The sequence below is a fragment of the Hippopotamus amphibius genome, chromosome 9, assembly GCF_030028045.1.
Source record: "Hippopotamus amphibius kiboko isolate mHipAmp2 chromosome 9, mHipAmp2.hap2, whole genome shotgun sequence".
NCBI classification, from domain to species: domain Eukaryota; kingdom Metazoa; phylum Chordata; class Mammalia; order Artiodactyla; family Hippopotamidae; genus Hippopotamus; species Hippopotamus amphibius.
The window spans coordinates 27,767,055-27,779,202 of NC_080194.1; the positions used below are offsets into that span (position 1 = coordinate 27,767,055).

The window sequence follows — 12,148 nt, forward strand, 5'->3', positions numbered from 1 at the left end:
TTAGAGGAATGCTGATAAACCTTTTGCAAAAACGAGCTTGCGGCTCCCTTTCCTGAACTCTGAAAAATTCTGAAAAACAAAGCAAAATTAGGCTAAGCGAAGAGGAGTTTAGGAGGAAGGAGTCTGGATGGTCATTTGTCCCAGGAGTGGGTGTTCATGGCAGTCAGAGGCCCGGCTGTCGGTCTGTAGAGAAGCCATGGCCCTTGGAGAGCATTGCGGACAGGGGCATTCAAGGAAAATGGATACATTCATCCCGGCCCAGGCAGTGGGCTGTGGGGAAGGCCGTGAGTCCCCCATCCTGACTGCCTATTCAGTGCCTGAGTCAGGGAGGAGGAAGTGTTTTGTAACCATGCACATTTCTGATAGAAAGGGCCGGAGGATGTAGACGGCCCTTGCTCAGACCCCAGCCTGCGGAAGGAACCAGAGGCCATGCAGGGACAGTGGGCCGGCTCCGTCTGAGCATGGTGGGGTGGGGTGGGGTGGGGTGGAGGTGGTGGGCTGCTGTCATGAACATACAGAGGTGCACAGAGTTACCAGCCTGCCTCCTCTCGTGCTGCAGTCTGAGCAGGTGGACGGAGAGCATGGCCCCGGGTCCTGAGTTCTGGATTGTGTATGGGTGACACTTTGAGAAATGGAAGGTGTGTGAGTCAAAGGGAAGAGTGGGGTTGGAGCAGAGGCTTCCCCCGACCGCACAGCTCAGCCAGGGGGAATGTTGGCATCTTTGGGCTGTCGTGGTCATTCCCTGCAGGCCCAAGGTGGCCTTCTCTGGCCCTTTGGGCCACCACTGTGATGGTGCCACGGAGCATCCTCTCACTGGGCACTGGTTCCGGTTTTGTTTCTGAGCAGGAAGACGAGGCACCTCCCAGGCCGCCGCTCCCTGAGCTCTACAGCCCGGAGGACCAGCCGCCGGCCGTGCCGCCTCTGCCGAGGGAGGCCACCATCATCCGGCACACGTCAGTGAGGGGCCTCAAGCGGCAGTCGGACGAGAGGAAGCGAGACCGGGAGCAGGGGCAGTGTGTGAACGGGGACTCGAGGGTGAGCAGGGAGGACCCCTGGGGTTGCTCGGCTGTGTGTGGGGAGAGGGAAGGTGGCGAGATGCGGGGCAGGTGTGACGGCCTCAGAATCTGCCCACAGGTGGAGCTCCGGTCATATGTCAGCGAGCCCGAGCTGGCGACCTTCAGTGGGGACGTGGCCCCTCCCTCCCTGGGACTCGTGGGCTCTGAGAGCAGGTACCAGACGCTGCCAGGCAGAGGTAAGGCAGAACTTCCCATGGAGTCTTTCTGGGAACCCCCACCCCTGCCACATCCATTGCTCCCCAGCCCTTAGCCGGTCCTTGTACCCTCCTGCCTGCGGCGTGGGGCCTCGGCGTGGGTAGCAGCTGTCAGCGGACTCTGGGCTGTAGGGCGGGCCTGTCCTTCCTGCCTCTGGCTCACATCCTGATTCTTGTCCTCTTTTATTACATCCGTCCCCGGGAACTATGATAATAGCAATTACTATAAAGCCCAGCACTGTTTTAAGCACTTTATATTCACTTAGTTAAGATTCATAATAACGCTGTGAGGGGAGTACTATTGTTATTCCCATCTCAGAGGTAAGAAAACCAAGGCCCAGAGAAATGGAATAACTTGCCAATTAGCCAATAAGTGATAAAGCCAGAATCCCACCCTGCAGGCTGGGGTGTTGGGTGATTGCCATCAGCTTGGCCATCTCGGGCCTTCCAGAGGGTTTTCTCCTCTTCTCTGTCGCTCTAAGAATCAATGAGTCCTTCCTTTAAACAAATACACCTTTATCCTCAACCGGGTCTTCTTCTCACTCTCCTCCCCTATTCTTTTAAGATGGGGGTGGGAACAGATTTAGGCCCTCAGGCTCATCTGTGCCCCATTTTTTCCACATAGCCAGATCCTCTTCCTCAGAAATCCTTTTAAAAGGAGGCCACCTGGAACCCCTGAGCAGGTTGACCACACTCCTTCATTTGGTGGGAGGTCAGGTGCTTTCCCCTGGTTGACAGGGTGTGGAAACAGGAGGCCATCCAGCCGTGGTTCAGGCTTCTATGGGGTTATGTGACTCCCAGCCCACCATGCTGTGTAGGCTTGCTGTGTCCTGAGCTGGTCACTGTGGGGACTGGCTTTTGCTGAGTTGGGCCACAGCAACCCTTGGCAGTGTGCCTGGGGACCCTGTTCCCTTTGTTACAGCCTAGAAGTATTCATCAATGGCAGTGTTAGTGGCCTGCGGGGCAGGACAGTTCTTTGTTGCTCAGGAGTGTCTGGGCATTGCAGGATGTTTATCATTCTTTTTCCCATGTGCTGAATGCTAGCGGTGTCCTCAGTCAGTGTGATGCTCCTTTCCAGATGTCAGGGAGCAGCCTTGATGAGAATGTTGCTAGTGGAGAAAGAACAGGCTGTGACTCCATGTGACCTTGGACAAATTGCTTAACCTCTATGAGCTATAGATTTCACACCTCCGCAGTGCTTAGGTAATGCTACTTTGTAGGGCTAGTGGGACAAAATCTATATGAAACACCTGGCACAGTGCTTGCCTTTTATATAGTAAGTACTCAATAAATGTGTGGTGCCGTCTTCTTTCCATTCTTCATTCATGCATTCAGTCAGTCATTTATTCCTTCAACCAGGCTTTGTTGAATTTGCAGTCTAGTTAGACAGGCATGTTGACACTGTTGTCAGTGCAGTAACCAGAGAATATGCTAAAGACTATGCGGAATAACTGATTCTGCCTGGGGCATTTGAAAAGGCTTCTCAGGCAGGGCATCCAAGTTAGGTCATACAGGATGCGTAGGAGTTCATCAGGAAGAAGGGATGCAGGGCCTTCCTCACCCTCTGTCCTTTCCTTCTGCCAAGCAGCCCAGGTCTTCTGCATGTGAGGGAAGACGAGAGTAGTCCCCAGGTTTGCAGAGACACTGTCCCCCTTTGGGGACAGAGGGCAACCATGGGCTGGCCCCTCATTCCCTACCTGGGGCCTTGCTCTTCCGGGCCCTGGGGAGGAAGAAACTTGGATTGTTGGCTGGGTCCTTGTGGTCCCCTCCCAGGAGCGGGAGGTGATTAAGAAGGGGCTGGTGGCCTGTGCCCCTCACCACAAATCCACTTGCATTTCTCTTTCCTCACTAAGGGCTCTCAGGGTCCATGTCAAGGCTCCAGCAGTCGTCCACCATTGCCCCCTACGTCACCCTCCGGCGGGGTCTAGATGCCGAAAGCAGCAAGGTGACCTACGCTGTGAGTGGCCTTGAGAAGTTCTCGAGGGGCTCCCTGCTCCCTCACGTACAGAGGGAGGGGCTCCGAGGTGGACAGTGACTGGAGACCCCGAGGGGTGACCTCAGCCCTCCTGAGCTCAGAGTCCCTCTCACCACGTGCTCAGGATGCCCTCCCCACTGCCCGCCAAGAAGGGCATCACACTGCCATCCCCATTTCCCAAGGGCCCCCCACCTTTCTCCCTGGTCTCACCCTGAGTTCTGGCCCGTCATGTGCGGCATGTGTGCCTGACTGGACAGGCCTGGGCCTCCGTGTCTGCATCTGCAGAGTGGGGTGCTGCCCAGAGAGCCTGGGAGGGTCGGCGGTGTCATGTCCACGTGTGTGCGTAGAGGAAGTGCTTCTCAGTGGCCAAGAGGAGCCCACCTGGAGTGTGTGTGAGAGAGAAAGATGGGGATGAAGCCGGTGGGGCAGCTGCCCTGCGTTCCCAGCCCAGCTGCCCTGTCTGTCCCTCCTGCCCCTCAGAGACCCAAGAGTGCCTTGGAGCGCCTGTACTCAGGGGACCACCAGCGGGGCAAGATGAGCGCGGAGGAGCAGCTCGAGCGCATGAAGCGGCACCAGAAGGCGCTGGTCCGGGAGCGCAAGAGGACGCTGAGCCCAGGAGAGAGGACGGGGCCGCCTTCGGCCCGCGGCCTCGGCCAGCCGCTCCCCGGAGATCTCGGCTCAGTATGTTAGGAGGGGCCAGGCAGGTGGGGCTGGGACAGGGAGCAGAACTTCCCCGAGTCCCCCAGACGCAAGCACGGCTCACCCCCGAGAGCGGGCTGTCGACCCGGACCGCTCAGAGGTTGCCCCACGGGGCTGTGTGTCCACAAGCCAGGATGCATGTATGACTTGGTCAGAGGGCGCCCCGGAACTAGAGCAGGAACGAGGATGTCATGGCAGGAGCCAAGGAGCCTGAGGAAACATCCACGGTCAGTTCTCCAGTCGAACTTGAGGGAGGCCTTTGTAGGTGTTCGGAGTCCCTCAGCTGAACCAAGGACTTGGGAAGCACAGGGTTCGAGGAGTGGAGGAGAAAAGATGGTGCTATGATTTGAGGAGGAGGAGTGCAAGCCAACTAGCCTCCCAGGCGGGTGCCCTGTGGGGCAGCTGAGCACAGGGTAGTGCCCCACACCTCTGAGGGCTGGGGTCTCCCACAGCTGTGGTGCTGACAGGCCTCCCGGTGCCCCAGGAGAGCCAGGGCGTCTGCTGCCCCCTGGTGGTGCTTCCAGGCACTGCACCCTGCCCACAGTCGCCTTAGGTCCCTTTTGGAAGCATTCCTTTTGACCTTTCCCTGTTGTTTGAAATCAAATGTTTCCCTAGACCTCTAGCCTGACTGTTCTTTCCCTAATTCACTGCACAAGCTCTTTTGCTTTTAGCATTACCGCTCATCGCCTCTCTAATCCTGCCTGATTGTGTTTACAGAAGCTTCTAATTCGCATCAACCATTCTCTAACTGGCCTGTACTCTTGTTACCAGGCTTATAATAGCAGCTCTTTTCTCCATAGCCTAGCGAACACTCCCGTGTGTGACTCACCTTCCTGCTGCCCCCTTTATGCAGACTTACTGACTCATAATTAACTTATCCCAAAAGCCGCCCCGCAAGGTTGAGCCAGCCCCCTGCCTGAGGGCCGTGGGCATTGGCAGAGGTCTGGGCATGATGGATTTATCAAAGTCAATGTCTTACACCTGGACAGTAGACACGGACTTCAGAGCTTGCGTGTTTAAGTAAATTCTGCCAAGTCTGAGGTGGTTCGGTTTTAATTCCTCTGGCCCTATCGACACAGTTTCTTACGGAAAACTTTTTGTGTTTCTAGTATTTAATAACTTGAATGGGTAGCAGAATACATTATGATCTGTATTCAGAGGGCCTCTCTGCAGCTGTTAGCTCAAATACCAAAGGGGTAAGACCCAGGACACTCATATCCTGAAAAGCTGCAAAGCCAGTAACTTTTAAACTTTATAAGTAAATGTCATGTGAGGTGAAACGGACTTTTTACAACCTGATGTCTCAAATGTAGAAAAATGATCTAAAAATCATAACTTGAATGCCTTGTAATTTTTCTCTTTAAAAAAAGACTTGTGTAAGTCTCTGCCTCAGCGCCAATAAACATGCTGCTTAATGATCATGGATTGGCGTGGTTCTTCCCCGGGATGCATTGTAGAGTCCAGTGAAATTTTCTGTTTGTGGAAACAATCAGGCTGGGTTTATGTGAGGTCTTGTCTCTGTTTGAGGCACTGGTGAGCGTGTAAGAAAATGTGTGTTTTGTTTGTGAATCATTAAATTAATTTTTCATCCCTGAATCTTCAACTGCCTAATCCTTTCATACTTTAATTGGAAACCATCACCTAAGAGCAATTACGTTGGTTGACGCAGAGTCAATACTGAGAGCTTGTGCATGAATGGGTGAAATGTGCTGATATGGCTAATGGGTTTAGGGCTTGGGTGAGTAGGAGCTTGAGGGGACATGAAATACAATTGTGACCATTTGGGGCTCTGTGAGGTGGCTGGGGTGGGAGGGAGAAGGCAACCTGGGATGGAGAAACGTCTGCCTGGTTTCTGCTCAAGAAAAGAGAGGCTTTGAGCCCATTCCCTCCTCAACAACCTGCTCAGCATCGAGGCCCGTGGGGACACAGGCCGCAGGTGATTAGGAAGGCCGTGGTGGAGCCCAACTGTTGTGCTGGGATCTTAAAGTGGCTGGGTTAGAATTTCCCTCTGTGAAACCTGCTTGTTACAGAGTTGGAAATGTTGCATTTGATTTAGCATTTAAATTTTACATTTTTGGTTTTTCTAACTTAAAACATCTGCCCCAAATAGATGCGTGGTAAGCAGCAGCTCATCTGCCTCACTGGCCCCAAACCGCTCCTGCTTACACGTCCCCATCCCTAACGGTGTCCTGTTGGGAACGCCCACTAGAGAGGCTCTTGGCTATTCCACTTGCTTACCAGGGCCTCAGAGGGTTTGTTTTTCCCATTGTTTCTGAGCTGGAACATACGGCTTCTGAACCAGAAAGGCTTCCATTATCTGTCACGCAGCAGAAGTGGCAAACCCCTTCTCTGGAGCTCTGCCCCAGGTTCTGTTTTAGGGTCACCTTCTTGGACTAAGAGCGTCCTGTATCCCTGAGGACCATTGTGAGTCTAAAGTCTTGGATCTTAGACCCGTGCCGTGGAGGTTTGGACACTCTGGGGCCCAGATCAGAGAGAAATCAGCAGAATGGAGGTAGGCTGTATCAAAGGGACAGAGGCCTTGTTCTCTGTCACAGTTTCAGAACACAGCAGGGACCATCATATCACAGAACAACTGCTGCTTCCTTGTTTTAGAGAGGAGGTTGAAGTCCATGGTCACACAGCTTTTCCCTAATGTGTCACAGACCCATCTTTCCAAGGACTCCAGTGCTTGCAGGACCCACCCAAAAGGGACAGTTAGGAAGTGACTACATTTCACCATCTTGTTCTGTTGCCAGTGGAAGCGTGAGCAGGACTTTGACCTGCAGCTGCTGGAACGGGCCGTACGCGGGGACAGGAAGGACAAGGAGGAGAATGGCTGGCTGAAGTTGCAGGCTATGCCTGTCACTGAGTTGGACCTGGAACCACAAGACTATGACGTGGACATCAGCAGAGAGGTGAGGGCAGGGGCTTCTTTCACGCCGCCCCCACGAGGCACAGCCTTCAGATGCCAGCCTGACCAACCCTTCCAGGGGCACTGGGGGTGTTGCCCTGAATGGACACAGGCTCGGCTTCCGTGTGGCCCAGGACGATGGATGAACAGCAGCTGGAGGTCGTAAGAGGAGCCCAGGCATTTTGATGCAGGTTCAGATCTGTCTCTCTTTGTCCTTTGGGGCAAGTCATTTAACCTCTCTGTGCCTCGGTTTCCTCAGCAGCAGTGTGGGTTGTGGTGAGGGTTCAGTGACTTAGCACAGTGCCCGAACGATTAGCGACGATCAGAAAGCCATAAGCCCAGGGCCTGGCATGTAATAGGTGTGTGATGAGGTGGATGTTATTGTAAAGATATGTTCCCTGGAAAACCAGTGGTTGGTCTTGCATCTGGTCAGTCAGGCCAGTTTGGGCAATCAGACTTGGGGAAAAGGCGGGGCAGGTTTAGAAATCACAGGTGGAATATCCAGCCATGGCAGAAACTAGGAGACCTGGATAGGAGGGGTCTGAATTCTTCTTCCGCCCTCTGGTGGCTCAAACGCATCATGACCGGGCAAGCCCAGAAAAGCAAGTAACCGCAATCAGGATGTCTCTTACCCAAGGGAAGAGAAAGGGAGTCAGAGCGTGGCAGACTTAGGGTCTTCAAGATATAGGGTGGTCTCCTGTGGCCTATGTTGTGCCATCTGTAAGCTCTGTAGAGCAGTGTCTGTGGCTGTTTGGTTCACCTTTGTGCAGCCAGCACCAGGCCTGGTACACAGTAGCTGCTCTGTAAATATTTGCTGAATGACGACTCTGTTGAGTGAAGTGCACAGTGGCCCACAGATATCCCAGACACATTTGTCTGAGGATCTGGGCTGGCTTGAAACTGCACGAGAGGAAATGCTCTCACCACACGAAGGGTAGATCAGACAGGATGGGGGCAGATTGGTGCCTGTGGAGTTCTGGGTTCTGGGGTCAGCTGGGGCTCCAGGGGTTAACGAAGTTTAGTCCCCTGCCTGCAGACCTTTTCCCTTTGGCAACTCGGAAACGGCCAAAGGTCCATGCTTTCTCAGATCCACAAAAGAAGCTTCTACACACTGCCTTGGCAGTGGAAGTGCGTTTTGCAGTGTCCTAATTGGCCTGCCAGCCAGGGGAAAAAGTCCTTTCTTATCTCTGACCTAAATCCCTCCTGCTACAATGTAATCGTCTTCCTTCCTCTGAATCTGCCCTCACTGGAAATAACAGAGAAGAGCTTATTTCTTGCCATCTTTCACCAGAATGAAAGGTCTGCATGGGTTTAAATTCAAGTCTGGATTTGCCCTGGGATTGGATTTAGCTTGTTTTCAGAAGTTTCAGCCAACCCCTTTTTAATGTGCTGTTGTAGTTCAAGGAGGAAGAAAATTCCCTGAGGTGTGCAAAAGTTGCCTTTGGCGTTCTTGGCCCAAGTAAGGTTTCACCAAGCTGAGGTCGCTGTTGGGTTTGTGTGAGAGACTGGTGGGGAGGATGTGGGGTCACTTTCCTCTTGAGAGCAATAGATACAGTGTGGCTGCCTCCTGTCTGCATCAGAGGGGCTTTTGTAGGGACAGAAAGCACTGTCACTTTCTTTCATCCCTCTGCCCACCCACCCACCAGCCTATCCAAGGAGTGTTTGCTGAAGGGCTGCCAAGTACCAAGTCCCTGCGCTACACAGTGGAGAAACAAACGGAAAATGGAGGGACGGGGTGGTGGGCGGGAGGGGGAGGGGCAGGGAAGGCTTCTGGAGGTGAGGTTGCAGGCAGGAGAGAGAGTCCGTGGAGCCCAAGGAGAAGCATCCCAGGCCGGGGAAGGAGCAGGGGCAGAGGGGGGTCCGTGGGGCTGGAGAGGTCGGCAGAGGTCAGATCACATCGAGGGTAGCATTAAGAGTGACCATTTTTATCCCCAGGGCTTCTGGTCTAGTTATTTTGCCTTCCCCCTTCCCTTCCCTTGGCCTGTAGGAGGTTGCCTGGTATGGTAGGTAGAGCATGGGCTTTGGAGTCAGACCCAGGTTCAGATCCCGACTCCACAGTGGACTGCTATTGTGATCGTAAAAAAATTACTTGAGTCTATGGGCTCCTCCGTGTGCCTCATGGTGGGAGACAAAGTGGGGGAGCAGGTCTCAAACCCGACATCTGTGCCTCCCACCACCACCGCCTGGTGCTTTCCTCAGCTCTCCAAACCAGAGAAGGTCTCCATCCCCGAGCGTTACGTGGAGCTGGATCCTGAAGAGCCGCCCAGCCTGGAGGAGCTGCAGGCGCGGTACCGCAAAGCCGAGAAGATCCGTAACATCCTCGCCCGGTCCAGGTCAGCCCTCACGCCGCCCGAGCCCTGGCCACCCTTTAGGCTGACCCCGGGGGTGGCTCAGCTGAACGGGCCCTGGGCCCGGCTGGCCAGGGCGTGTGTTTTCTCAGGCCTCTGTCTCAGGCAAGCTCTGCTCAATGTAAGGAGCAGGCCGGCTCTCAGCACATCACCAGCAGATCAGTGAGGAAGCTTGTCCAGGTCATCTGGGAGGTCCTGAAACACTCAGCCATCCTAGGTCCTTGCCCCCAAATCTGTGTCCCATGGCCCTGGCAAGTGTGGGGAGTGGAGCCTAGTGTGGCGGTGAAGTGGACACTGTTGGAGATCAGCCCCAAGGGTGGCCCTCTCAGGCTGAGGGCCTGTGTTCCCTCACACAGACCCCTAGACCAGAGCTAGGGGCCCAGCCTTGTCCTGAGGTGTCAGAGGCCCCATCCACATCCCTGGAGGAGGGGGTGGGACCCCAGGAAGTGGCTTTCCTGTCCCATCAGCCTCTGTAGCCTCAGGAACGTAAACCTGGTATTTGAGGGCCTCCCTTTCAGAGCTAGGTTAGCCTTTTCACATCTGGATTTAATAGGAGCCTAGAGCTGGAACTCTTATCTTGAGGTCTGTGACTCCCCCAGAGGAGGAACAAAGCCGTGACTGGGTGTTTGGGAAGAAGCATGTGCACCTTTGTCTGGAGAGAAAGTGCACCATTTTTATCTGATGCCCCCGAAAGAGTGAGATCCTCAGGCCAGGGAGACCCCCCTCTCCTGAGGTGGGTGTCCGGGGAGGCGAGGCCCACAGCCTGCTTCCTGGCCCCCCCACAGCATGTGCAACCTGCAGCCGACGTCCGGCCAGGACCGGGACAGCGTGGCCGACGTGGATGCGCAGCTGCAGGAGCAGGAGCGCATCATCAACATCTCCTACGCCCTGGCCTCCGAGGCCTCCCAGCGCAGCAAGCAGGTGGCAGGTGAGGCCATGGGGGCAGCCTCACCTGGGGACATCCCAAGGCCAGGTCCCACCCCCTGCTCCTTGGGCTCAGGGCCCAGCGTGGCCTGTCAGGGAGTCAGCGGAAAAGCAGGCGCCAGGCTCGGTAGCTGAGGGACAGTGGTGTGTTCCCCTGTCCCACGTGCACTGAAGGGCTTGCAAGGGGGCAGGCCAGGCGAGGGGAACTGGAGCTCAGGAGTGTCGGAGGAAAGAGGCCCGGAGAGGGTGTGTAGCTCGTTCTTAAATCTGGAAGTGGTGCTGCGATTCTACTTTCTCTGAGGTTGCGGGTTGAGAATAGGTTTTTCCTGTTCTCCTGAGCTAAGGGGCCAAGGCCAAGATTTCCGGCCTCACAAAGAAGGGGCAGGAAAGCCTCTGGTGCTTGAATTTCTTACTGCGACAAGGCAGCAGGGAGCCCCTCTAACCCTCCCCAGGGTCCCTGCTTTGGTCCCCAAATCAAAGGCACTGTTCACCTATCAGAGTGGCCTATGCCAGAAAGCAGGATTTGGGAAGTGGGACTTTTCTGTCCCGTGGGAAAACACAGCACTGTGGGATGGGAGGGGGTGTGTGTGTACGTATGTGTGTGTGTGTACGTGTGTGTGTGTGAAAAGGCTCTCTCTCTCAGCCAGGAAAGAGACTCCTGGCCCCTCTCTCCACCCACGTGTCCTCCCCGTGGGAGCCCTCACAGTTCACCTGGTGCTGGTTCCCCCCCGGATGCAGCGGCCACTGCACGTCGAGGTGGTGCCCTTGGCCAGGCGTGGGAGGGGTGGTCATAGAGCCTGAAGTGGTGTCACAGTCCCCACCGGTCCTCCAACCCTGGCCAAAGGGTCTAGAAGTGACCAAGGGTGGGGCCTGCTGGGCCCTGAAGTGGCTGGCCCTGGGGAGCAGAGCTGTAACATCCCCTCGAGAAGCTGTGGGCGTGACCAAGGACAAGGGGAAGCCTGTTCTCTGTCCCCCAGCTCTGAGCCCGTACAGAGTCCCTGCTGTCCTGACTCCCTGAGGACGTCTGTGGGCTGAGAGGGGGTCCTTGTGGGAAGACAGCAGACCGCTTCCCCCGGCCCGTCCTTCCAATGATCCTGGGGCTCCCTGAGGCCCATGGTGGCAATTTTGAATTCCTCCCCATGTCCAGAATGCCAGCAGGGGCACCTTCCCTGCCGTAAAGTGCCCTCTCCTCCGGCCTCTGCTTGCTGTTCCCATGTGGACCTACTGTCCTTGGCTTCCTCACCCCCGGCAGGCGAGCACGCCCCAGACCTAACACCCTGACAGCCCGCGTTCACGTCCCTGCCGCGTGGCCACCTTCGCTGTGGCCTTTGCTCACTCTTGCTGCCTTTCTCCAGCTCAGAGACATTCCTGGGAACTGCAGGCCAGCCCCAGCCAGGCCCCCACCAGGCCCCATGAATGTGCCCCCCAAGCCCAGGCCGTTAGTGGTGGGCAGTGGGGCATCTGGTGCTGCAGGAGCAGACGAGGAGCCTAACGCACCGCTTAATTCCTGTCTGCCCGTCTAGCGCAGCAGCTGGCCCTCCTCCCGCCTAAAGCCCCCCTGTCCTCCAGGACGGTGCCACCTTACCCCCCCTTAAGCAGCGGACTGCACTACACCTTTGTCTAACACCGTCCAAGTAAGAGCCCCCGCCTGGCGCGGCCCCCACCTGGCGCCGAGCATGGCCCCTCCCCTCTGCTGCTGGCGGGACTGCAGTGCACCTGCTCACGCTTCCTTCCGCGGGCAAAGCGGCCGCTGGGGAGACAGCCCTGGGCTGGTAGGCAGGTGGGGGCTGATGGTTTTTAGGAACTCAGTGTTCAGTGGCTCGGATACAGTAGCGACTGTGTGACCCAAGCCCCCTGGCTCCCTCACATCTCAGGAGCCAGAGTCGCGCCCCTGCCCACCCCGCTGTCCTTCCCGCAGGCGGCCCAGTGCCCCGAGGGACCAGCGCAGGTCAGACGGCCAGCTTGGGAAGGGGGGGAGGGGCGGTGGTTTGAAAGGAAGAGTTAGATTACGGCCTCTCCCT

The 12,148-nt window shown here is 55.9% G+C and overlaps 1 protein-coding gene across 10 annotated transcripts in view; it reads left to right on the forward strand.

The window, feature by feature from the left end:
- PLEKHA7 (pleckstrin homology domain containing A7) overlaps positions 1 to 12,148 on the forward strand; it is a 208,820-nt gene that overhangs the window by 193,793 nt on the left and 2,879 nt on the right. For 4 of the 10 annotated variants that reach the window (XM_057750068.1, XM_057750071.1, XM_057750074.1 and 1 more), the window contains 8 exons: positions 847 to 1,035; positions 1,135 to 1,252; positions 3,124 to 3,227; positions 3,726 to 3,926; positions 6,701 to 6,859; positions 9,055 to 9,188; positions 9,989 to 10,131; positions 11,651 to 11,761. In XM_057750068.1, coding sequence (XP_057606051.1) covers positions 847 to 1,035; positions 1,135 to 1,252; positions 3,124 to 3,227; positions 3,726 to 3,926; positions 6,701 to 6,859; positions 9,055 to 9,188; positions 9,989 to 10,131; positions 11,651 to 11,751 — 1,149 coding nt within the window. In that variant the 3' untranslated portion in view covers positions 11,752 to 11,761. The remainder of the gene's footprint in view (positions 1 to 846; positions 1,036 to 1,134; positions 1,253 to 3,123; positions 3,228 to 3,725; positions 3,927 to 6,700; positions 6,860 to 9,054; positions 9,189 to 9,988; positions 10,132 to 11,650; positions 11,762 to 12,148) is intronic. The other 6 variants (XM_057750073.1, XM_057750072.1, XM_057750075.1 and 3 more) reach the window with 3 other exon arrangements.